The following is a 26,828-nucleotide window of genomic DNA, read 5'->3' on the forward strand; positions in this document are numbered from 1 at the left end:
AGTTGCAAATATCTTAGATACATAGCTTAGAATAAATTCAAAATCAGACATACAACCCAAGGGCCAAAATTAAAATCAATACTACTAGTAAACAAACGGATGTAATATTTTACCAATAGCAATTTCTAAGTAATTGAAAGTGAAATGATAACTACTTATGTTGTTGTTACTTGCCACAGTTCTGCATTTGACCTGAAGCATCAGCTTCAGGGAATTACAAAGGAACAGTGCATTCAGATGAGTTGTGATAATCATAAAGCCTAACTAGCATGTATTTTCCTTGTTTACATTTCCAGATAAGGCCAAACAGTGACAGCTTGGAAACATGGAAGGAGTGTATACAGTTGCCATATATCTCAGTGTCTGAGGAGTCCTTTGAGACAAGGTGGACAGAATGAATTACATTCTTTCACAGCATCCTTCTAGGTGCTGTCACCTGCAGACTATCATAAAAGCTTTCCCCATATTCTTCTTGGTCAAATCCCTAACTAAATTAGAAACTAATATACTGTACAACAGAGGTGGCTCATGTCAGGAAGAGTTCAGATTTCACTCTCTCACAGAAGGCAGATGATATGGAACAAGTATGCACAGTCATCTGTATGTGAATCTTCTTTTTCAAGGCCTGCTATCTTCTCTCAGCACCTCAAAAAATGACAGGAGCTGATGAAAGGCAGGACGCTTTTCTGGCAGCTGGATGAGGCAAAGATGATGGATAAAGTTAATTAGTTACAAATGCATACAGAAATTTGGAGAGACAGTGGTGTTAAGGGACAAAGAAATTTTTTTTTTTTATATTTTTCTTCTGTTGCAATAATTTATTCTTCTTTCTTTACATTAATGTTTTTCTCAAATTTCTGCCAATAATACTTAAAAAGTCTGTAATCACTGTCATTTCACGGTATCACCAACAATATGCCAAATGGTTCTTTGCTGTGGGAGAGGGACAAGTCGTGGTCCACAGAAAACAGACTAAAATTTAGTTGAAGAGAAACAATAAATCAGGATAGTTCTTGGCACGGCAGACACATCTCTCAAGATAACATCAGCATGATCAGCATTTGACTCCTGGAAGACTCACAGATGGGATAACCTACTCCTTCCGTTCTAAGGGTGTTTTTTTTTTTCATGCAACTTCAGCTATCTAAAAAGGTAGAGGTCACCTCTAAATTAATTAAGATACTTATATATAAATAGAAATAACACATATTCTATGGTGGCTAAAATAGATGGGAAAAATGGTCATGGGGATGTACAACTAGTCATCCTGTAATCATAGGAATTTAACTCAGAATTCAAATTTTAAACCAATAAATTAGTGAGAAGAATCTTACCCCATGTCTTACATTGACATTGAAATGGATTTTAATGTACCTGCAGATGCACATACCTCATGCCAGCAGTTGTACATTATCTGGTAGGTGATGTCCGAAACCAGTTGCGGCCTATAAAGTCTGTATCCTTGAGAAACTTTCTCAATCACCTGCATGTTATCGTACAGCTCATAGGGCTGCTTTCCCAAAGTGAACACCTCCCACATTAAGATACCTGCAGAAGTATTCATAGCAATGGGAGGAAAGAAACAAAAGACAAGAAACGAAAACCAAGAAATGTAAGAGAATCCTTCTTTCCCAAAACAAGATGCACATGCAATACATAACTGACTCCATGGAGAGTAATGACCAAAAATACAAATATTCCCTTATGTAGGCGTGTACATATACACAGTGTTAGAGAAGGAAAAAGGAAATGACAGTTACAGTTATGCATTTTCTTTATAGAATAAATCATAATGAATATTTTAATGATTGTTTGAAGTGTGTGAGACATAAACTTCTTTGGCATCAGAAAGATTCCCAAATGCTTTGTGGTCTCTACCACACATACATATAACAAGTGGATTTTACTGAAGCAATTGAAACACTGTATGTATAATAATCATTCATTCATAAAGACTCCTTTTCTCGAAACTATTTTTCTTGAAACTAAACAGATTGATAAAGTTAAAAAAAAAAAGTGAAATGTTTATTTATTCACAACATAGAATCATAGAATAATTAAGGTTGGAAAAGATCACAAAGATCATCTAATCCAATCAGCAGCCCATCACACCATGCTGGCTAACCACGTCTCTCAGTGCCACATCCACACGGTTCTTGAAAACCTCCAGGGACAGTGACTCCACCACCTCCTTGGGCAGCCTGTGCTACTGCATTACCACTCTTTCCAAGTGGAAATTTTTTCTAACATCCAAATTTATTATTAATAGTGGAATTATTATTTTTTTCCAAGGAGAAATGTACTGGATCTTGAACTTCCCTCCAGCTTCAAGATCGGAGCTTTTCAGTGTCACAGTGAGATCAGAATAAAACAATACCTGAATCTCACCTTTCCCTGATGAGAACATGAAACACCCAAGATTATTTGTCCTCAGACATCTGCTTTTGGGATGTGAGTACCTTGGTTCAGTTCTGTAGCCCTTCAAAGACTCACTAATTTAAAGCAGTCAAACCAAGACTGACAGATCCAGCTCTCCCCTTGCTTCCACTGCATCAGTGGAGAGTGGTAAAATGAGAGAAGACCCTCTGAGGGAAGATAGTGTTTTCCATTGAAGTTAATGCTGATATTGAAGTTAATGACAATAATGCCTGGAGTCAGGATTTCACCCATAAGAACAAAAAGAAAATCCATCTTTTGATTTAATCGTATATATTATAAAAGCCTTGTGAAGGGCACAATTGAGCTGTTTATCCGCTAGGCACATTAACAATATTGGGAGACACAAAAGTTAAAGATAAAAAAGAAGTATCGCATTTTGGAGGCACTTTCATCTGCTTTATTCACCACTGATCAATGTCAAGAACAATGGGTTGCCAAACTTCCATCAAATCATCTGCTGCTAACATCATCCTACTGATGGAGCAAACCCATGTAAGTGGATTTAAGGCCGCTCACAAATGGCTTCCCTTTCTTTGCTGCTTTTTTCAGACTTTTAAAAACACTGGACAGACCCTGCAGATTTTTAAATCATAGCTTGAAAACCACTGAAATAGAACTTCAAATGTTTGAAATTCCGGCATAGAAAGTGATCTGCAAATGAAGATTTTTTTCCAAGATGCAGCAACCCAGATCCTCTGGCACATCTGGTCCATGCACAGCATCCATTCTGACCTCTTGGAGTAATAAAACAGCTCTTTGATTTGGCAGCTAAGGTTTATGTTCTACAAAGACATTGTTTGATCTCCAGTGCCAACATTTCCCATTAGTGCAGCATATAAAACACACACTCCTCCTGGGGAGGAGTGAACAAGGTTTCTGTATGCCTAGAAGAAAAAACATTGGGCTAAAAATTCCCAAAATTCCTATTTTGATTCATAAAAATATTAGATGAGAGCATAAGCTGTAATTGCTTTTTATATTATTTCAGCATGTGTCTAGTATTTTCATATACTAAGATAAAGAAATTCAAACGTGATAACATATACACATATGCATTTATATGGAAGATTCCATACATACCAAAGGCCCATACATCTGACTTGCTGCTAAATTTGGTGTAATGAAAAACTTCTGGTGCTGACCACTTCACTGGAAACTTGGTTCCTAGAGAACTTACATACAGATCATCCAGGATATACCTAAAATGGAAGAAATGAACTTGGTTGTGGGTAGTTGAAGGAAAATTCTGGCCAGGAAAATCCCAGATGGAATCCCAAACTTCAAAAGCATATGTGATACAGACATCAGCTGTAGTCAATAGATCACATAGTTGTTATCAACATATTAGAGAAATAATCATAGAACCATAGAATGGCTTGGGTTGGAAGGAACCTCAAAGATCATCTAGATCCAACCCCTCTGCTCTGGGGGTTTGTGCTTTGTTGCTTCCTGTTGCTTCCTGTTGCACTGTCACCTTGTGAAATACCTTATGTTCTTCAAGCTTGAACTTTCTGAACTGCAGAATGTGGCCATTTCCCATGGATATAACATCTGACACTGATGAGGTTTACAGCTTTGCAACTGCAAGCAGCCATAGTCAACCTTTAGGCATTTCTTATCCTCCTCATCTTCACCAGACTAAGCAGTGCTTGTCCCCTCAACCTTTCCTCAGAGGACTTGAGGCTGCTCATCCTCTCCCACTTCCTTCTACTGAGGCTGCTGATGCAGGTGTTTAGCCCATGGATCAAGCACATACCTTCTAGAAAAAGTAAACTGAGATTTCCTTAACAAATGTGAGTAGTGAAATCTCTCAGCTGTGCCTAGCCTTTAAGCACTGAGTTTTTGAGACAGAAAAGTGTCTTTATTGTAACTCCATAATAGTTTAGAGACTACTTTATGGATAGGAAACACAAAAAGATGTAGCACACTGTGACTTAACTTTATTAATTGCCTGTTTTTAGCTGATCACTACCAGTAAACTATAAGATATACTAAAACTGTAGCTCCACAAGGCTACCACTTCTCTTTCTTACCTTGTCATCCCAAAGTCAGATAGCTTCACAGTAAGATTGCTGTCAACCAAACAGTTCCTAGCAGCCTTTAGTAGAAAAATTAGAAAATAGATGAGTAGAAGAAGACTGAAGTGGAGGAAATAATGTCACGTCTTAATTTCTATCCACTAACATTTCAAAGAGTAATGAAATTCTTTAACTGAAGCAGCTAAGTTGGAAACTGTAAGGGATTAGTAACTCTCTTATTTTGCTTTCGACTACCAATTGAAAAACATTATTTATCATTACCTCAGCTTTACAAATGAGGATGATGAGAGATGAGTAAACAGAGGTGAGGAACCCACATTCACCTGGACAGACAGCAACAGATCTAGAAACTAAACTCTGTCTTTCAAATTGCATCCTACTACAGGGCCTCAGCATTTACCAAGGAATCAAAAACAAGAAGGAAAACATTGATTTGATTATCCACAATGCATTATAAGCAGAGTAAAACAATAAAAATTGATATAAACAGTCTGGCTTATGAAAGTTTCATTAAGAAAATAGTTCTACATATGGTCACCAGGGAACACTTATCTAAAGTTGTATTTTCTGTCTCTTCATGCTCATTAATTTTTGTGATACACTTTGAGTCTACAGCTTGAAATCAAACTCATATTTAATCTTTGTCTTCCCAGTGTGTACAAACATTTCTCAGAGACTTTGTATTTACTACTTGAACACTGCAACCCACGTTGTCTGTCATTCCTCATTTCTGAAGGGAAGTGTGAAAATTAGGGATGTATGGATTGAACGACTTTGTTTGCAAATAGAAACAAATTTTTGAAAGCATCATCAAGACAGAATTTAAAATAGTACCTGAGGAGATGAGATCCCTATTGGAAAATTAAGCAAGTCTATAACATAAATCATTACCAAATATTCCAATATATTTCTGCCTGGAGTTAGAAGGCAAAATACTGCTACTGACTCTGAGATTTGTGTTTGTTCACTTTTAAAAGGCTCAAAAATAACTGCTTATTTCCCCAAAGACTTATGCTACCATTTTTTATAACTATATTTTGCATAAACTTTGGGTCCAGGACCTTGAAATGACTGACCCTCACATTGAGAGCAACTTGAAGTACTTTCTTGAAAACAGGGACTTATAAATGCATTTAAAAGAGAAGGCAACTGCAAATTTTCAAGTTCTGTTCATGCTTGCAGTGTGCAAGAATAAACTCCCATTTATCCCAATAACATCTGTACTTGTTAAAAGACAAAAGGTTCCCAATTAGATAAATTAGAGATTTATTTAACAGTGCCCACCATTATTATTGCTGCACCTCTATCTTCTGGAGGACTGAACCATCAATTCAAATTGAACTTTTTGCTTTACTGATGCTACAGTTGTGCTGCAAAGTGTTCATAAATCCCTAAGCCTAGAGCCCATACATGCAGGCAGCACAGCATGCAGTGCTGGGGACCTGCTAGCCCAGCTCTGAAACAGAAAGGTTAGCTTGTGGGCAGTACTGTTTACATGTGGCTATAAAGCTCCTAGCCCAGAGGTGCCTTGTACTGATCCAACCAGGTGTCTCTGCTCTGTAGACCATGACACTTTTCAGGGGAGCACCAGTGCAGCTGTCCCTGGATTATGGGACAGAACTGTGTCTGTCTTTCTCATTTCATTTCTGCTGTGAGACACTTACCAAGTTTCTATGTATGAGCTGACAGCTCTCCAGAAAAGCCATAGCATCACAAACGTCATAGCAGATTTCCAGAAGCTGAAGGGGCTGCAATTCCTTCCCTTGAGTCTGTAGGTAGCTGAGCAAACTGCCATTTGGCATATATTCCATCACTAGGTAGATGGGATGCAATTCTGAGCATACTCCATACAGTCTAACAAGTTTGGGATGATTAAGTTTCCTGAAATAAATGCAAATAAAACTGTAAGAGAAAGAATAGGTATGACTGAGCATTTCTGTAAGTTTATTTCTTCAAATACTAATGCAGCATTCTCTGAGAAATTCTTGAGAATGAATGCAGTCTTATCTTAGACTTTAAAGCATTCATTTTCAAGAGGAACTGAGACTCCTGCTCATTACTGTGAAATTCAGTATTGATGACAACCAAAAGAAGTATTGATGAAATGTCAACTTCATAGTCAAAATCTCAAATAGAATTTAGTGGAGAAAATGTGCAGACTTATTTGTGGGAGAAAATGGAACTGAGTGGGTAGGGTAGTTCCTATACCTGTAAGATTTCTACTAAAACCATGTTGCCAAATTTTCGGATTCAGAATGGAGATTGTATCAGCTAGTTGACAGGAAGATAGCACATACCTTCAGGACATGAGATAACAAAAATGTTCTTGAATTCATGTGCTTAATATCATTTAATGGAATTTCACTGGACATTCTAATACAATTATCTCTTTAGATTCAGAAACTACAAATCACATCTTTATATTGTTGATATTTCCCAGTTGTTCACTGCATTCCTATCTGCAGGATGGCAAGAACAGCCTTCTAATCATTCCTGTATATGTGCTGAGGAAAGTAGTTTTAAGTGACATATGTGGAACATCTAATGTTTTGGAAGAGACGCTAGTTGAAACTTTTTGTAGGTTATCCCATCAGTTTGTGTGAAATTATTTTGTTAATACTCCAAATGTTCTACATGGCTACCTATTTAGTCCATGTCTAATGTACTCAACATTATTTAAAGCTATTTTTAAGAGGAAATTATTTTTCCGGTGTCTGCTTTGCATTACTGATTAATGTTTGGAGAAATCATTGTTTCCAAATACGTAAGCAAAGCTTACATCATGGTCTGAGCTTCTGCTGTGAATTCATCTTCTGACATTACTCCCTCTTTAATCATCTTTACAGCCACATCGTATTGTCCCTTCCACTTTCCCAGATGCACTGCTCCAAACTGACCAATTCCCAGCTCTCTCAACGGCACAATTTCCTCTCGCTTCAGCTCCCAGATTCCTAGCAGGACAAAGAAGTTCCCTTAAGCAAAAAAAAAACCAAACAAATGCAAGTATAATGTCTGTCACGTGCAATGCTGTTGTTTTCTCTGAAGGGCTACAAAATCATGGTGCACTGATGTAACATACCTGTCTCTCATCTCAGCTTTGTATTTGAAGGACACTAAACTTCCTACAAGTATTTTTTTGCTACTGCTTAGGTTTAAGCCTTATAAGCACTTTTGAGAAAGATTTATGCATCAAATAATAAATATTCCTGTAGGGGATTGGAAAACAAGCATGATTGTGCCAGTTAATATTGCAGAGGGGAAAAAATAAAAGGGAAACTCACATGACATTTTATGTTCAATATAACATTTGACATAGAGTGTCTTAAAAAGGCATAACATAAATGTTATGTGGGCAAATTAAAATGGCCACAAAATGATGAGTTCAAAGATTCTGCAACTTTCCACAAGCCTGAAAGAAATAAATCACGATTTTCTTGTTTCGATTTTATTGGTGGCCAAGACTGACAGTATAAAATTATTTTCCTACCATTTCCCAATGAAGCTGTGGCTGGGACTTTATTTATTTGTGTTGATACCACGTGACGGAGCCTTGGCACCATACCTACAAACAAAACCCATTAAAGCTCTCAATATATAAATAACTCCTCTGAATCAAGTAATATACAGGAAATTAATTCACAAACACAAACACACCATCCAGGTAAAGACAACAAATTTTAGCAGCTTCATCATTTCACAAGACTAGGCACTTCAGGGTTTTCTAAGCAGTTTTTAAACTTTGTTTTGTTTGTTTAAAAGAGTCAGTAAAATATCAAAACATTCAGTATAGAAAGTAAAGCAACTATTTCCATTATGAATATGATAGCTCAAGTCCCACCCAAATTCTCCCAAAAGATGCCTAAAAATTTGGAATATTCAGCATTGGAAGTTGTTTGTGTTAACTCTGAGAAGCGCAGAAGACAAAGCCAGAGCCAATCAAGTAGAAAGAACACATAGGATTACCTGCTGAGTTGTGCTGGTGGTGGTATATCAGTTTGGGAATTGTTTCAAAACAGTGATTTTCAGTAAGGTAATACTTATTCTCAGGGGTTTTGTGCACATGGTAATGTTTGACTGTTCCTTTTTTTCTTCTGAAAAACACAACAAAGTGCTGTGTGTTTTAGAGCCTTGCAAAGCGCCTTCCAGCCCATGCATTAATAGATTAGTTAGCTGCAGGACAAACTACAACATTCCAACCAAATAACTAAATAAATAGCAGATCTGATCAGGGAGACTGTTATATTTTCCTCCTTCATATTTATCCAGCCTTTACATCAGCTGGCTATTTAGGGCAGACTGAAGCACATTACAGAGTTTTGCTGCATACTACAATGTAGCCTATATTTGTCTCCCAACATTTACATTCAGAGCCAATAGCTTTCATGTACTGCCCTCACAATGGCTCTACATCCAGTTCTGGACACCTATGAACAAAAGGACCACAGTCAGAATTAGTTCTAGTCTGCCCCAGAAGTCAACATTTCCACCTCTTCTTCTGCTTTCCAACTTCTACCAATCGTTCCCTTCCCTCCCCTTCCCTTCCCTTCCCAGAGCCAGTTCGAATAACCAATATGACCTGAAAGTGCTTGGGGCTCAACTTCAACACAACTTAGAGATTTGGTTGGAGACAACTTACACCAATTATAATTTCCCTTGCATGCTCATAGAAAGGATACACATTCTTTGAATACTCACTCATGAAATTTGCTGAGTACAGACATAGTATAAATTCCTGCCTGGCTTGATTTCCTCACCACAAAAGCACCTTCTTTCCCCTAAATGAAAAAAAAAAAAGAAAGGAAAAAAAAAAGATGAAATTACAAGGATCTCTGAGGTTGGGATTCATCTCATTAAACTTCAGAATTTTACACTGGAATATCCATAGATGAGAAAAGATGTGACTCATATGATGTCCTTTAAGAGCTACTTTAAGACAAGACAAACTGTGCCTCAGAATTATTTATTTCTCCCCATAAAAGAGGTCTAGATAACTGGTTGTGGTACCCCAGTGTAGATGTTTAGAGTTAGGTGAGTTGTACTCCATCCCAGACATGAATCAAATAGTGTGCCATTTTGGTTTGATGCAGGCACAGATTTACTGCAAGGTACACAGAAAGTAGTTAAAGCTTCTCCTCCCTCTATCCCTTCCAGAGGCAGTATGTGACCAGACACTGCTCCATGCATTCCTTGTGAATAAGTTCTTTCTCTGCTATACTCAGTAGTCTTCACATAATTCATTAGACCAATGTCATTTTTTCTTGCCGAAGTATTTTTGAATGGTAGAATAACTAAAAAGATTTTCACTGCATATTAATATATTTGGAATATTTATTTATTTTTGGTGGTATTCCAGTCCAAACTTTCACTACCCACTTTTACTTCTTTTAACAGCTTACCACACTAGATTAGATATTCTGTTTTTCAGAGTTTGTTTTTGAATTGTATAATCTGTTCATCTGTACAAGAGAAACAATGCATCCAGACATTTTTTGGAGATCTGTTTATCAATAATAATGGCGTACAAGAGTTTCTAGCAATGTGTTATGCAACAGCTATTTGAAGAGCATCAGCATCCTCTAGCTACGTACTATGGCAAAGACAGAAACTTCTCCTTGGCTGTTCATATACAAGCAGTAAGGATATGTAATACCTTCTGATGGAGCAGCTGCTCAGATTGAGCACGGGAGATACCAGCAGCATACCAACTGCAAGAGAAGTATTAGGCTCGTTACTGACAGGCTGATTTCCAAGTAAGGCACAGCAGACTCATGAAAAATGCCATACATTGTAAATATTTTCAATAGTGCTTTTAAAAGCTAGAGTTGGGACTTGTCCTGCATGTGTAAATTTAGGCTGTGATAAGAGAGAAACCACTAGTTCCATCTGCTTCCAATGGACTTCTATACCTTGAGATATCGGGGCCCATGCTGTGACACTGTTTTTTTATAGTAAATCCTTACAGGAAGATCCTGCAGTCCTGGCGCTCTACCAGAAGTAGCTTGTTTGTCCTGGATCAGGACATGTCCATCTCTTTAAAGCTGTGAATTGCATAATTTCTCCTCTAATCTTCTGTTTTTCACAGTATTTGAGCAAAGTGAGAGGTCCCCCATGGAGGAAACAAGACAAACATACTATGTCAGATCATTCTGGGGAGCTCACGTAAAGCCTTTTTAACAAAAGTTCATTTTAAGAAGGATCCTTTTATTAGTGTAGGAGACTGATTTGTCCAAACGCTTGTCTTTTTCCTGTCCAAAACCAAATTCATTCCTATTGTTGGAAGCCTGTGACCAGCGATGCTACTGATGACCTCAAAGCTGATGGCCCAGAGAGGTGGTGGATGCCCTGTCCTTGGAGACATCCGAGGTCAGGATGACATGGCTCTGAGCACCCTGACCTGGCTATTGGTGTCCCTGTTCAATGCAGGGGAGTCGGACTATGTGATCTTTAATGATTCTACAATTTTATATATCTAATTGTTACTATGAATATAACATAAGTATATGGTATGCCATTATTCTTTGTACATGCAGAGTGGAAATAATACTTCTCTCTAAAGAATCTCTCAGTTCTCATGAAGATATATCCTACATACTCACTCATGCTGAGCCATGCTCTGTTCTTCTGCTGATGTGTGCTCACTGGCACTTGAGTTTTCCCTGCAAAGAAAACAATACACTGAAATGATGAAAAACTGGTAATGTAGATTGTTTTTCTCAGGTTAAATGCCACACTGCATGTATTTTTGAGTAATTGTTTCTATTGTGCCATGTTCCAAGGTGAATATTAAAAAAATTGAGATATATTTACCTCTCTAGATTTTTCTCTGACTTGCTAAACTCTTAAACAATCTTTCCCTACCACTGTACAATGTGTTGGAAAGAGAAATATGCTCTATCTGTGCTGTAGCAAGCAATGAAACTACACGTCTTTACTGAATTTACAAAGAGATTGCATCTACCACTTCAAAATTTACATGGAAGATTTCCAAAACTGTACAACCCTAAACTTTCCAAATAAATATTTTTAGCATGACAGACAATAGAAAGAATTCTAAAACAATTTATTGTGCAAAAATAACAGTGATTATGCTGCCTTTTACAGAATATTAATAAAATATTGGCTTTTTTTTTTTTTTTTTGGTTGGTTGGTTGGTTGGGTTTTTTGTTTGTTTGTTTGTTTTGTTGTTGTTTTTAAAGTCAGCCTCTGGATCCTATCTAGTGTGGTTTACTATAAGAAAATCTGTGAAGCCTCTATAAGGTTTTCATTCAAACACTTTGACATACATTTAATGAAATACCATGTCATCGCATATTGCCATTTTGCCATAAAGAAAATTCGAGACTGATTTATAATAGAGTTGAACTCACTTTGTACTGGAATGCTCACATACATACAAATGCATGAGAATGCTAGCAAGGCTGACATTTTAAAACTGAAATAAAAGTACAAAGACTGAAATCCTAGCATATTGAAGACAGTGGCAAAACCCTATTGATTTAAATGAAAATAGGTGATGGAGGAAAAACTGATGTTTTTTGCATTGATGTATGAGTCAAGAAGACAAATTGCATTTGATTCTACACCTTGCAGTAAATTATATGCTTAGTACTCAGAAGGTTACTTAAGAAGAAAAATATTCCAAAAAATTTGCCCAATCTTTTCTTGAGTGGCAAGGAGAACATTTAAGCAGTGGATGGCTGCATATTGATTCACCTTGGCTCATCCTCATTCAGAAATAACTTTCTCAACTAAGTGCTTGGTACAAAACCTTCATTCCTGAAAAATAAACAGTTCACAGTTCAGCTATCACGTATGATTGCATCTTAAAATTGGTCACTTAAAATAGGAAAAGGGATTAATCAGACAGACGCTTGTTAGAATGCCACTAACAGAAATGCTCATGGTTAAAACATTTCTGCTTTTTTTACATGACATGGAGAAAATGCAGAGGTAATTTGTTTTAGAAGACTATATTTCAACGAGTTACGCTTTTCAGTAGTCACTGAAATGGCTTATATCTCAGTGATTGGCATCATCATATGGGAGATTGGAGCAGCAGTTCAACGATATCATTACATGCCATCTCCATTGCTGTGATGAAGGATGCAAGTGACTAATAGATGCCAGCAAAGTATCCAAGATCAGACACAGAAAGTCAGCAGGTAGGTTCAGCACTCTTTCCCACACAGTGCCAGATGCAGTTGAGAAGCTAAGCTAAGTGAGTATGGGCAGCTGAGCTAGCATATGAAGCAGTTGGCAACATGGCATGTTGGACTAAGTTATGAGGACCCATAGTCAGCTATAGTGGTAAGGGAATGGACTGTATGCTGTGCCCACCAAAAAAAAACAACAGGGGAAGTAAGGTGTATATTTGCATATGAATGGAGACAGAAAGAAAGGGTTTCTTCACCACAGATCTCAGTAGAGCGAGAAGAAATCCAAGAATGCATGAAATCTTAAACAGGTAACTGCCAACTGTTTGTTCCTACTACATTCAAAACTCCAACATCTTTGAAATTTCCAAGCAGAACTTTAAGATTTTGCTATGCTATATATGGAGTTTGTCCTTGCAGAATCAATGCTGCAAAAGCCTCAGTTTCACAAGCCAGAGAAAAAAACTATAAATGATCCCCATTCTCTTGATTTCGTTTCGCTCCTTTATTCATCTCAGAGCCCTCTGTTCAGGCTCTGTTAGCAGAGCTGCCTATATCATATGGTTTTGCATAGCCATCAACTTTCCAGTGATGACATTTAGCAGCGAATCTCAGCTTACTGATTTATCATTGTCTTTGAATCGCTGGGGTTGTATGCTGCTTTCTTAATCCAAACAGCATGCCACTCCTGTCAGCTATAAAATACAGACACTTTAACTGAAGGTTGATTTATTTGTTTGCTCACTTGCAGATGTAAACTTAATCAATGAGTTATGAATGGATCAACTAATTCTATTCTGTTCCAAACCAGTTTGGATATCCCCTTGCTTAAAAATTCTTCCCTTCCACATTTCTGTCATGTACATGAAATCAAATTCAGAGAGTATCCATCATGAGACAGACAAGAAGTCGTATCTCTTCTAGGCAGCTCCTGTTTGTTGTGTTGCCTTTGTCTCCAGCATACTCTGAAAGCTGTTTCTTATTTAATGACTTGGGAAGCAATTTTCTTTTCTGCCCCAGCTGGATGTTAATGAAAAATTTTGTATTTTAAGCAGTCAAAGGGGATTCTTCCAGTTGTGAACCTCAAAGAGAATAATTCAGTGCTTCTGTTCAGTGCTGGATGGAACTGTTTCAACAGTTCTCACTGGTCTCCAGTACAATCACTGCTATTGCAATAGTGATGGTGTTGGTGCAAAGTCTGTGAGGAGAGATGTTCTCTTCTTATTCATGAAGACTAAATAGTTGGAAATAAATGGCCAGCTTCAGAGTGCACAAGCTCTTCCTCAGGCACATGACAGAATTAAAGCCACTGGATAGTATTTTAGCTGGCACACAGGCAATGACTACAGTAAATCTCACCCAGTCTGGCAGCCAAGAATAATAATGAAAGTGGAGTTGTGCAGAACACAACGAGGCTTCTTTAAAAAGGTTTAAAAGCTGCTAACATAGTTCCAAGCTAACGCTAGCCCTATAGATCCTGTAAGACACTGGGACTGCCTGCAATGCTGTCTACGAGGATGAGACACATAGAAGATCATGATCATGGAAAAGAAGTATAGTGCAGTGCATACTTACCCTTCCAAATCTCTTACTTTCCACCAGGCAAAATCTTCCTCTTGCAATACATGGTATTTATTGCTTTTGACAAGACGGATAGCTGAATTTCCTGAGGGTTCATAGTTGCATTGGGCCACTGCCATATTTAGAATTCCCTTGTTTGATGATACAACCTGAGGCAGGCTTCTACGTCTCAGCTTTTGAAGACAGAAGAAATAAAATTATAAAGAGATAGAACACAGAATAAAGTAAGAAAAGAAAAGCTACATACATGATCACATGTATCTTCAAAATGGATAACAATGTAAGAAAATCAATCAAAGCTAAGAATATGGGTACAGGAAAGCACCTTTTTTTCTCATTCATGTAGAAGGACATTACAGAAACTGTTGTCCGTATTTGTGAGATGGGTGAATACAGAGCCAAGTTTCATAATAATGACACCCAAAGCATTACATGGAGTGCAGGCTGACACAGCTGTCATAGTAAGCTCTCATTAACAAGATGACATAATAGACTGTACTCATACCAAAAGCCTGACATCATCTGAAGCTGATAGAGTTTACTGAGCAATTGCAATTCATGTGCATTAGACACCATGTGAGCAAACAATTTTACTGTAACTAAGTGCAATGACATCATATTGTATCAGAAAACTCTAACACAGCAGCACACTATTGTAACTTACGTATATATATTTTAATGACTGTTGAACAATACTAATAATTACCATAAAGCACAAGAGATATTCATCAGTCATTTCTACTAATCCCTGAAAGAACAAGCTACGTGGTTCTAAATTGTCCCCTTTCCTTATAATGTTTTATTGACCATGTTGGATGTTTCTTTGTTAAGCTTATTAGATATAAGGAACCCCACTTGGTTCCTTCTCTATGCAGATTTAAACACGTATAGGTATGAAACTATAGGATTCCTATTTAACCCACATCTTCAGGTGAAATGTGCCTTCCTACAAAATTTCTACCTATCACCACTGTTTGTTTAGGAGGTCTACAAAAATAGCTTGGGTGAGAAGCCCGATTTTTTAGTTAGTTTACATGAATCTAACCATAAGCAAAAAGGCATCTTAGATTTAGGCATTAAAATGTATTTAGAAATTGGTGAAATCTCGTAACTGAGAAAATCAAGGCATTCCAATTCTGTAATAGGGAAAACTACATGTGAAAAACACTGACAGCAAAAGATGGGGAGAAATAACAAAGACTTGAGATAAGAGGCTCCAAGTGCCAACTATTTATTTTATGTAATCATTTTATATTGAAAAGCACTGTAATGCAATACTGGGTAAGAATGCCAAGTGTTCTCAAGCAGGCTGTGATTCCTTTAAGTCAAATCTTAGCAACCACAGTATTGTGTGCTTGCTTGTTTCATCTTCATTGATATTTCTTTACTTAATTTAAGCAAAGAGAAACCAAGATGCCAATTGATTGACACCGTGGAGCCAGAAGACATGCAGGATCTTTTCCAGTAAACACAATGAGCCTCAATCTGATCTCACTGAGTTCCCATGGCAATGCTCGTCTGTAAAGATCAGAATTCTCACTTGCCTAGACTTTGACCTGTTATTCATCAAGCATTATTGCTTCAGCACATGAAGTCTATTTCCAGTTGGCCATGGCCGACTTCAATGGAAGGGAGTTTTAGCTTGTAGACCTTTGTTAAGCATGATCCAAGTCTTGGGCTGTCTGTTTTGTGAATAATGACAGAAATAGAGTGGCCTGAAGGTATCAGAAAGATGGAGAAAATTATAATGCATTTTCATAAAAGCATCCAGTAATATTAAAGCAAGTAAATCTTTAGTGAATGTATTTATGGGCTGATTTGTACCTCTGAGATATGGCTTTGGTAATTTTTTGAGATTGAACTGTTCTTTCTTAATCCCCTGTTTTGTTTATGGAATAATCAGTGTCATGCTTTGAGGAAGCTTTCATCTTTTTGTGAAACAGGAGAAAGTGCAAAGTGTTGGCCAAAGTAAATGGCAGAAATAATTATGATCAAATAAAGGAGTTTCCTTTTGTTAACCAGACAGGGGAAAGATCCAGCCAAAGATGAGCACATCAGATTTGCATCTCTTTGGGTTTTACTGCTGGATTTGTACTTGTCTTTTGCAATATTTCTGGATGGACTTCTGCGCAACCTGGTACAGATTAATGTTTTGGTTTGTGTCCTTACATAATGCTTTCCATATCCAGCACTGGTTGAAAGCCCTAAAGCCTATACTTTCCTAATAGTAATTGAATACACCTTGTTACTTCCCTTATGCTAGCAATGATATTATTGTGATTTCCACATTGATGACTTTACCACCACCATCTAGAAATGAGCTTTAGGTGACAAGCTGAGATTTAGGTGTGATGGGCAAATGTGGTATGCCTACTATCTGCAAAACCATGTTCCCATGGTACAACTGGAGGTATGTGTTGCTTCTTTTACTCTTTCAAAAAAACTTGTCAAAAAATTAGCACGAGGAGATATGTGTGTGTGCACTCAGTGGACTTCTACCTGACCTACAGACAGTATTTGATATTGCAAAGACAGTGCCTGACAGGCACCAGCAGAGATGAAGGTGTTTGTAAGACAGGAAGATCCTGCTTATCAAAGCACAGAGGAAATGCCTACTGGTCCCTCTGAAGGCATGGTTGTCACTTGTATTCTCTGTAATAGCATCACTCTTTAGGAACTAGCTCTTCGGTGGAAATGGTGTAATGTTCAACTGATGAAAGGGATGGAGACATCAAAGGTGTAAGCTGTAAAGAGAAGAACTAGTGCTTCTGGGGGAGGAAAAAAGAAACAAGACTTGCCAGGACTGGAGAGGTGAGGGATATGAAATGGGAGGTAGATGGAAGGAAGACTGGCAGTTCAGTTGTACCTTTGATGACCAGTCTGAGTAGTTGAAATGATAAAGTAGAATGTGCTGAAAGCTTCTAGAAGTAGCTCTAGAGCTAAATATAGATTGCTGACTGCTCCTCGCCATGAAAACTCAATATTAGCCTTATAAGTCTGATCTGTATGATACAGCTTGGGGAAATGAAGTCAAGTTGTTCTAACCAGATGTGGTACTTATTATATCTGCATTTGCTGAAACTGTTTTAGAAGTATCAACCTTAAAACTGTCACGCTCCTGCATTTTAAACTCCCCTTCCAAAATAACACCTTTGAAATCAAGCAGATAATGAAAATAAATCATAAAGACCTAGCAGAAGCCAGCATGTTCAGCAGAACATTTGCATGACTGATGATCTCTCCAGATAGACAAAGCATCTCCTGACGGAAGCCAGGCAAGCAGACCGCAGAATTCAAAACAAGTTATGCTGCTGCATGTTCACAATGCCATTACTTTCAAGTATTATTAACAGAAAAAAAATATCAAAAGCTTCTTTGATCATAGCCTGTTTTCAAAGCTTTATTATTATTTTTGGAGCTCCATTTTATACCTCACGGTTTTGTCTTGTTTCTTGATATTCTGTGCAGTTCTTAAATCCTTAGTTGTTATGTCAATTGTATACATAAGAATTCAAGCTTTTCTTCTTCTTTTTTTTTTTAGTTTCTTTCTGATCAACAGAAAGAAGCAAGGAAATGGGCCCAGAATGCATTCTAAAGATATAAACCACAAACCAGAAGACAAATGAAAAGAAGGCAGGAGACATAATTTTAAAAAAAATCTCACGATTTTAAACCCAATCTAGTTTACTTTTGGAGGAGGCTAGACTAGTGATCTGAGAATACACAGACCATTCTGCTAGCCATTTTTTAAATACATGAAGATCAAACAACACTGTTCTCTTCTATTTCCTTGTCAGTTTTACCTTCACCTCACAAAACTTAGTAACTTGGCTGGGCAGTGAAATTAAGGTAAAAAATAGTAAAATAGCCCTTACTTTTGTATAGAAGGAGAAACATAGGTTATTCTGAAAGTAATACCTCCTATTTATTGTCATGGAAACTACAACAGTTACAAAGAACACAATAACACTGTTTGATAGTGATACTTCCGCGCCATTTTGTCAGACTGCCCCTCTGCTGCCATCTGTCATAGAATATTGGCAAGAAGGTTCAACCTCTACTGCCATACCACCCACAACTGCCTCTAACATCATGAGTCAACATAATAAAACAGGAGGCATAATTTTCAGTACATCACTCATAGAAGAGGAAATAAACATAGAAACAGATCCTCCAGTCTCTGCTTTATTCTTATTCCTTCCAGCTTTTCCCTTTTTCATCAAGCACCTTGCTAAACTGCAGCATGCAGTGTCTGTTTGTTTGTCTGTTTTTTGGCATTCTGGTGTCTTGTTTGCCTTCTGAGTCTGTTTGCTTAGTTTTCACAGATGGACAGAGAGCACTTCTGTCATACGTCAGAGGGCATACACTTCTGGTTTACTGTCTGGTATAAAGTCAAGACATAGGTAGGAGTACATATATCTCTTAGAAGCACTTCTCAATTCATGAACTTACAGTATGTTTCTGTTAAGTTGAGCTAAACAGATGTTCCTAAAGTGGCACTTGTACTCCTGACCCAGCCTGCTGGAGCAGTGTAACTTGGGAATTGCCTGAGAAAGTGCTGTTTATCCACCATTTCTCATTAAAATTAAGTCATAGAATCGTAAAATCACTAAGGTTGGAGTCCAGCCATTGACCCATCACCATCATGGCCACAAATCTCAATATAATCGTCCACTTCAGTTACTATGTTTTCTCCAAGTACTAGAAACACCATTTTCACTGGGAAGTGTGGGAGAGTGGAGTTTGGGACATGTGTAAGAATGGGGACTTCCTATTCTCTAGAGAACTAATTTTGATGGCATTCACTAAAAGATGTCACTATAAAGGCTGTAGTGTCTACTACCACCAGCTTGTTAAGTGAACTGGAAGTGGCTGAGGCTTCCTCAGTTTGCCTTTTTCAGCACACTGAAGACAGACTTGTGTCCCTCCTCCTGATATGCTGTTGGACATCAGATTGCAGTACCTTGATCAACAACTGCTTGCATATGTTGATAATGATATGAGGAGGGGAATGGTTTTAAACTGAGACAGGGGAGGTTTAGGTTAGATGTTAGGAGGAAGTTTTTCACACAGAGGGTGGCAACGCACTGGAACAGGTTGCCCAAGGAGGTTGTGGATGCCCCATCCTTGGAAGCATTCAAGGCCAGGCTGGATGTGGCTCTGGGCAGCCTGGTCTGGTGGTTGGCGACCCTGCACATAGCAGGGGGTTGAAATTCGATGATCTTTGAAGTTCTTTTCAACCCAGGCCATTCTATGATTCTATGATGACCATATATTAGAGATTGAGACCAACTTCCAGGGATAGCCTGCAATTCTCCCATCTTATTCGACCCCCTGTCATCAGTACCAAGTCTTTCTGTACAGGATGATACTCAGAAGTTTGACCTACCAGTGTTTGAGGGACTGGAGGCAATGGTTTCACAGACCAGGTTGTGCAACATAGAGTCACATCTGAAAGACAGGGATTAAAAAGCATACTGTGAATTTCAGCAAGAATTTATCACTTGATGCTTTCTCACTTGTAGAACTACATAGTGGCAGCAACAACACTGACATTTCTTTTCCCTGTGATATAGAACTGCTTTAATTCTGTACTTTCCAACTTTCTCTTAATTCATCTCAGTATCTTTTAGAAGTCCATTAGCCTTTGTTCTCACCTATGCCAAGTTTCTGAAAAAGGCCCTTATATAATAATAAATAGGCTATGAAGGGGTGATTAAGAATACTGCTTTCCATTACCCAGCAGCCAGAAGACTCAGGCTGTCTGGAGTTTCCCCTACACAGGCAATCTTTCCCTGTGCTCTGCATGTCTCCAACAACCTCAGGAACTCATTTAGGAACAAATATAAAGTAGACACAGCATAATATCTTGCACGCATTATTATCTCTGGCAGAAATGAAGCGTTCAATGTACCAAAACGCTCTTTGTAATTCTTCTCATGGATAAGTCATCCATGGCTGACAGTGAGGTATTTCCTTGTCCTTACAACAGACTGGGGGTTTCACGGCCCTCTTGGCTCATGTAACAAATGGTTTGGAAGCTATATGAAGCTATTCAAATTACTGTTACAAAACAGCTGACAACTCTTTACATTAGCCAATGTTCCATAAACTGTATTAAGAGCAGATAAGACTATGTTTTCAAAAGCAAATGCTTCAGTGTTACTGGGAGTATAACAGATACAAATCAGGTTGCAAACTATGCACACCTACAGTTTTTAATTTGTCTTTTAATTTTGGGTACATACATTTTTGATTGTAACATTAAATGCTCAAGACCAAGTTTTGATAATGATTGAAATTAGTAAATCTATTAGTGCTCTAAATTCCAAATAATCCAGCTTTACAAAGCTGAAACCTAAATATTCATAATTCACCATTGGGTTTTCATAACATGAGTTGGATTTCCATTAAGCATGTATATAAGCACAAGGGAATTCCCTTTTGACAATGTGAAATCTGGGAGTGTACTATTCTATAGATTATCCTATCTCAGTATTCATAGATAAAACATAGAAAAACTCAATAATAACAACTGTGTTTAATGAGAATACTTTACAAAAGGATATTAAAAGAAAATACATATATATACATATACATATATATATATTGCAAGTTAAATCACATTGTTTCTACCTGTCTGGTTGTGGGAACCTCATCAACTGAGGAGTCTTTGAGCATAATGCTACAATTTACCTAGAGATTTTAAGCATAAAGGAGAAAATATTTCCATTTTGACTATTTTGTGGGTAAAAATGTCACCATCTTCTTAGATCAAACAAAACAGATATCATTTTCGTAGAATCATAGAATATTTGAGTTGGAAGGCCATCTAGTCCAATTCTTCTGCAATGAACAGGAACACCTACAGCTTGATAAGGGTACTCAGAGCCCTGTCCAGCTTCACCTTGAATGGCTCCAGGGACGGGGTACCAAACACCTTACTGAGCAAACTGTTCCTTAACACCCTTATTATAAAAATCTTCTTCCTTATATCCAATCTAAATCTCCTCTTTTTTAGTTTGAAACCATTTCCCCTTGTCCTATCACAACAGACACTGCTGAAGAGTCTGACCTCTTCTTTCTTGTAGCCCCTTTTCAGAAAGAAGGGGAGAAACTCTTTAGCAGGGTCAGCATTAGTGTTCCCATTTGGATTTGGCATACAGTGAAAAGCATCACTGAGACTAGATAAATAGAAACAAAAGAAGACATTACATTTCTCCCAAGTTGTACATCCAGGGGCCGTTTTACAAGTCTGATTGCAACAGAGAAACCTCCCATTGGTGAAGAATCTTTTATGATATTTGCTTAGTAAATTGGTATTTTCTTTAATTTCTGGAAAACATAAAGAGAACACAGTAAACACAAAAAGCTGCAACACTGAAATCTTCCTTTTGCTTAATAGAACCTGCTGCACTCAACTGTGGGACCTCCTAATGCTTATTAACTCCTAGCTCTAGACACACATCCTCATATTTCATTTTCCATCCTATTTTGTTCTCTATTCTATATTTCTTCATATATGCACAAGTCTGAATTCCACACCCACCAGCTACCTCCTTTTTTGACATCTGGGTGTCAAGACGCAGTGCAGTCCTATGAAACAATCAATAGACAAAGTAGGACCCAACAGCTATGATTCCAAATCATGTATCTTACAAATATTTCACAATCAATAATAAAAATAATATATTTTTAAATATCAAAATATACTGAATATTTTCCTGGAACTATCTACTGTAAGAAAACGATACTCCGTGATACTCAGTATCAGATACCCAGTACCTGAAATGGCAAATCCAATCTGTTTATCTGCTAAAATATATCTAACATTTAAGCATACCAAAGGGAAATGCTATCAAAGAAACATTTAATTTACAATCCAAACATTGCTTTACCCTACAAAACTAGCCCCGGTGAAATTACTGTGCTGGTGATATATTAGTTCTGCAAGTCATAACAGCATTTTTGGCTTCAGAAGACAGCTAAAAGAAATGTAGGATGTGAGACTTTAAAAAGTGATTGCTTCTGGACAGGGTTTCAAAGCTCCTAAGATGACCTATTTTTAACCCTAAATTTTTGAACATGCAATAGAGGACAGAAAGGATCAGCACATCTTTGGTGACCAGTATTTTCATACACTTATTAAAAGGCTTGTAGGCAGCTGAAATGCTTTTGCTATTATTTGCCTTACGATCATTACAAATGTAACACTCACACAATCTTATACTTTGCAAATTTTATCTTAAAAGATTTTACTTCAGAACCATAGAATCATAGAACCATAGAATCGCAAGGTTAGAAATGACCTACAAGATCATCTAGTCCAACCGTCTCCTCATCACCACTGCCACCACAAGCACTAAACCATATCACGCAGCACGTCATCCAGACGCCTCTTGAACACTGCCAGGGACGGCGACTCCACCATCTCTCTGGGCAGCCATTCCAGTGCCTGACCACTCCCTGAGAGAAAAAGTTCTTCCTTATGTCTAATTTAAACCTCCTCTGATACAACTTGCGGCCATTACCCCATGTCCTGCTCATTGCATGGGAGAAGAGGCCAAATCCCTCATCACCACAACCTCCCTTCAGGAAGTTGTACAGTGCAATGAGGTCTCTCCTGAGCCTCCTCTTCTCCAGACTGAACAATCCCAGCTCCCTCAGCTGATCCTCATAAGACTTGTGCTCCAGACCCCTCACCAGTTTCGTTGCCCTTCTCTGGACACGCTCCAGGACCTCAACATCTTTCCTGTAGTGAGGAGCCCAAAACTGAACACAGTAAGTATACCAAAACTGGTATACTGAAACAGTTTCAGTATAACAAAACTCTCTATTAACTTGCATTGGTTGGAAGATATGACAAAAATTGGGAAATTTTAAAATGTTCAAAAATAATACCAAAATAAGCTTTCATCTTTTAAAATTTCTAACTCATTCTTGAAAATACCAATGCATTTCAACCAAGTATGAGTAAGACTTAAAAAAGGTGAGAATGAGTGGCATAAAATGATAGAGCAGAGTATTTTCCTATCTCCCCTAAGTTATTTGGTTATTTGGATACAGTGGCATACAAAGGGCTAGTGTTTACCTCTATGCAAAGCTGCGAGCCACTTGTTCCGTCTCTCTTCATCAGGTGCATAGACATAGAGCAGGCCATCTTTGTACACGATCTGGAAGAGGTTGCCAGCATGGTGAGAGCGTGCGACCCAAAATCCAAAATGCCAGAACTTGGAAACCAAAATTAGGCTTTGAAGATTCGTTGATAGCAAACTTCTATAACTTAGCAATGTTTTTTGGAGGTCATATATAGTACTGTCATCACATAAGCCTTGCGTATACTGCCTTAACCACCATGGATCATATCCAAAAGAACCACTGAAGAAAAAAGGGGTATCATAGAATATTTATAGATAGACCTGTCTTCTATGTATAAAAGACCTTACAATTCACAACGAAACTCATTTTTTCCACTTCAATTTTTCCAGACTCCTCTTCAAGCTTCTGGCTGTTGTTACACAGGCCAGCACCTGTCTTCAAGTACTCAGAAATAAACACTGAGGCAGAGCAAAAGCTTGAGGCAGTTTTGGATCAGGGAATTCTAATCCAAAGGTTATGCATTCATACTCTCTTGCCTTGGATATATGTTTTTCTTCTGCAAATTAGCTCAACTGCCTTTGAAAGCAAGTAGCTAGTATCTACAACCTCCCATAGTAAGTAGTCCAGTAATTTAGCTATACAATATGAAAAATCAGCTTATTTTTCTTGTGTTCAGCGTACTTTCTGCTAGCCTCATTTGATGCCTATCTAATAATTACTAACATCTGCTTTGCTGTTTGGGTGATGCTTAGTATAGGCAGTGTGTATGTGTTAAGTCCAGGGCTTCCTTTCCCTTGTATACATTGCTTTTCAGTCATCTGCAATGAATTTCAAGTATCGCTTTATTGCTTTGTTCCTACACTGGAGAGCACTTGTTATTAAATGTGTACTCCCTCTCGTAAGCATACCAGACTGATCAATCTATTTTCTGTCTCTTTATTTAGTTAAATGGTGGATCTCTGTGAGCTTTTCTTTTTAAGGCATGTTAGCCAATCCATTAGACACTCTCCTCTGACCTCCCTTCAGTTTACAACATCTTTCTTGAATTAGAGTCACCAGAACTAGATTCAATATTCTCCTGCAGATCACTGTAGTGTCAAAACAAAGGCAGTATAGCCTTCCTGCTTTTATTCAGTGTGTGCCTCTGTCAATGTCCAAAGATGCCATTAGCTCCTTTGGCCACAGCATCACACCGGAACTGATGAGAATCAGCTATCAGGATCCTAACCCCCCTCTTCAGTGATACATTTTCCCAGAATGGAGTCCCCCATCCTGTGACTGTAGCGTGTATTCTTCTTCCCACTTATCTGAGTAGTGAATTCCAGAGATATACACAGTAATTTAACACCAGTGCACCATTTGCTGCACAAAAGTAGTGAGGGAAAAGGGAAAGGAAGAAAGGAATGACACTTAGGAGCAAGTAGGAAGTGAAAAACTAAGCATTTCTCAAGAGGATGCCCTTGGCCATGGCAATTTTTGCAGGGTCATGGATTAAGACGCTATCAAGCAGCCTGCTGTTGGTGGTTGTGCTGCTCCAGGTGGCACTCCAAGGGGATCTACTGCCTGCCTGTGCTCACAGAACTGATACTGATGGAGGCTCTGGGGAGAACGTGCTGGGGAAAGAGATAAAAAGCAGCAAATCTGAAGTTACAGTTTCCTTATTTAATTCTTGAACAGTGCTTTGTGCAGCTACATCTTCTGGTACATGCACAAAGCATAGCCTTGAATTTGCTGACTGAGGTCTAATAAAAGAATAGTAATCAGGCAGTCTTGAGTCAAAACCTCTACTTGGCATTGGGCAAAAAGATGGGAGTGGAGATAGTGGGAATTAAAATGAGATTTTTTAAGTCCCTAATTATGCTTTACAGATATCATAATCACATAAGTGTATTGATCTTTGTATTAAAGCAAATATGATAGAAATTTGAACATAAGAGAAAAAATTCTAGACCCAAATTTTGTCCCAGTCAAGTAAGAACATTTTAACAAGGTCACAACTTCAGTAACAAGGACAGATTTTCTATTTTTTGGAAATATCTATGGCACTCAGCTGTAGCAGGTATCGGCAATTGGGACAGGAGTGATCAGTGTAATCCTAGGATGATTTGAATATTTCACATGGAATGAACATGAAACAAATTTCATGACTAACCTGAAAAGGATATTGTCTCACAGGAGGTGTTGATTCCTCAAGATTCACTGTCTCAACACATCGGATTTTCTCAATCTCAATGGACCCCTTCTTTCTTCCTCTTTTCTAAGGGAAAATAAAGCAGACTGTAAACTAATGTTAACTCAGTATGGAGTATTCTAGATTTACTGTTCTGTGCAATTTCATGTCTCAAGCTGGATAAGCCATGGCTTCATGGTTGTTAAATTTTAAAAGTAATAAAAAACATTTTTGGTGACCTAACCACATTTATATATCAATCAAATTCCTTTTAAAGTCAATTACAAATTATAGGACATGGCTTTACATCTGAGAAAACATCTGCTGCAACTGTAAGAGTACAGCTGTGAAAGGGGAATGAGGGGAGAAAGAAGGAAGAAAGAAATGAAAGACACCTTAACTGCAAACCAGAAGCCTAGTTGTGGCATTTGTATTTTTTTGCTAAGGTGCAGGAGCATATTCTCAACGGGCTTCCATGCAGGATCCCAATGAATTATAACTCACTGGAGGGACCCAAATGTACTAAGAAAGCAAAAACTTTGAAATAAGTTGCCAGGGTAATGTATTTGCATTCCCAACAGGAGATTTGCTGAGTGAAATCTACCCTCGTGTGATGCACAGTCAGTCTCTAAAAATCGATAGCTTAACCATCTGCTTTATACGAATGAGGGATAAGATTGGGAACCAATTATACCTCACACAAGTAATTTCTGAAGCCACTTATTTATATCACTTCAGAGGGAGGCCTGCATGAGGAAAACATCCCAATTCAAGACAATATGTAAACATATGCCACTGTTAATTACTTGCTTAAGTTTTGTTGTCTTGCAAAGGATGCAAACAGATGCTCAATGGCAAACATAGCTGTAAGCAGCCAAGTGATTTCCTGAACTGAAAATAGAATATGTTGCCCTCTAGTTTTTCAATTTTACTCAAGACAAAGTACACCTGCTATTCTAATGCATCGCTCCTAATCAATTTTTGCACCAGAAGAATGAGGTGATGGTAGGAATGTCTTTGAATAGTTTACTTAAGAAAATGACTTTTTACCTCTTTGCCATATTCGTAATAAGCAAGGCTTGTTTTTGTCAGAACAAACAACCTTTTCTTGTAATTAGCTGGTGACATTTTTCTCTTCTGTTGCGACTTCTTTAAAAGAAGTTCTTATAGAATTGTCTTTTTCTCCATTTTACTTCCCTAAAAGAATATCATAGAAATTTTTATTATCGCTATTAATAAATATGACAACACCAACTGTAGAAACAGCAATAAAGAATATATTGAGTCATTGTCTTCTATATGTGTTTTCAAATTCAATGGTAATACATGATTACAAAGCATGTGTTT

The 26,828-nt window shown here is 37.8% G+C and overlaps 1 protein-coding gene across 1 annotated transcript; it reads right to left on the bottom strand.

Moving 5' to 3' along the window:
• Window positions 1-425: 425 nt before the first annotated feature.
• Window positions 426-26,669, bottom strand: BMX (BMX non-receptor tyrosine kinase). Its single transcript, XM_048955647.1, is given in 17 exon segments — window positions 426-693; window positions 1,391-1,548; window positions 3,520-3,638; window positions 4,473-4,537; window positions 6,143-6,359; window positions 7,258-7,429; window positions 7,966-8,040; window positions 8,442-8,569; window positions 9,174-9,253; window positions 10,129-10,183; window positions 11,075-11,134; window positions 14,207-14,385; window positions 19,602-19,663; window positions 21,428-21,547; window positions 23,304-23,385; window positions 25,464-25,568; window positions 26,532-26,669. Coding segments are annotated over 17 exon segments (1,890 nt in total). The 3' UTR covers window positions 426-618.
• Between the last annotated feature and the right edge of the window lie 159 nt (window positions 26,670-26,828).

The sequence above is a fragment of the Lagopus muta genome, chromosome 1 (genome assembly GCF_023343835.1).
Source record: "Lagopus muta isolate bLagMut1 chromosome 1, bLagMut1 primary, whole genome shotgun sequence".
NCBI lineage: Eukaryota > Metazoa > Chordata > Aves > Galliformes > Phasianidae > Lagopus > Lagopus muta.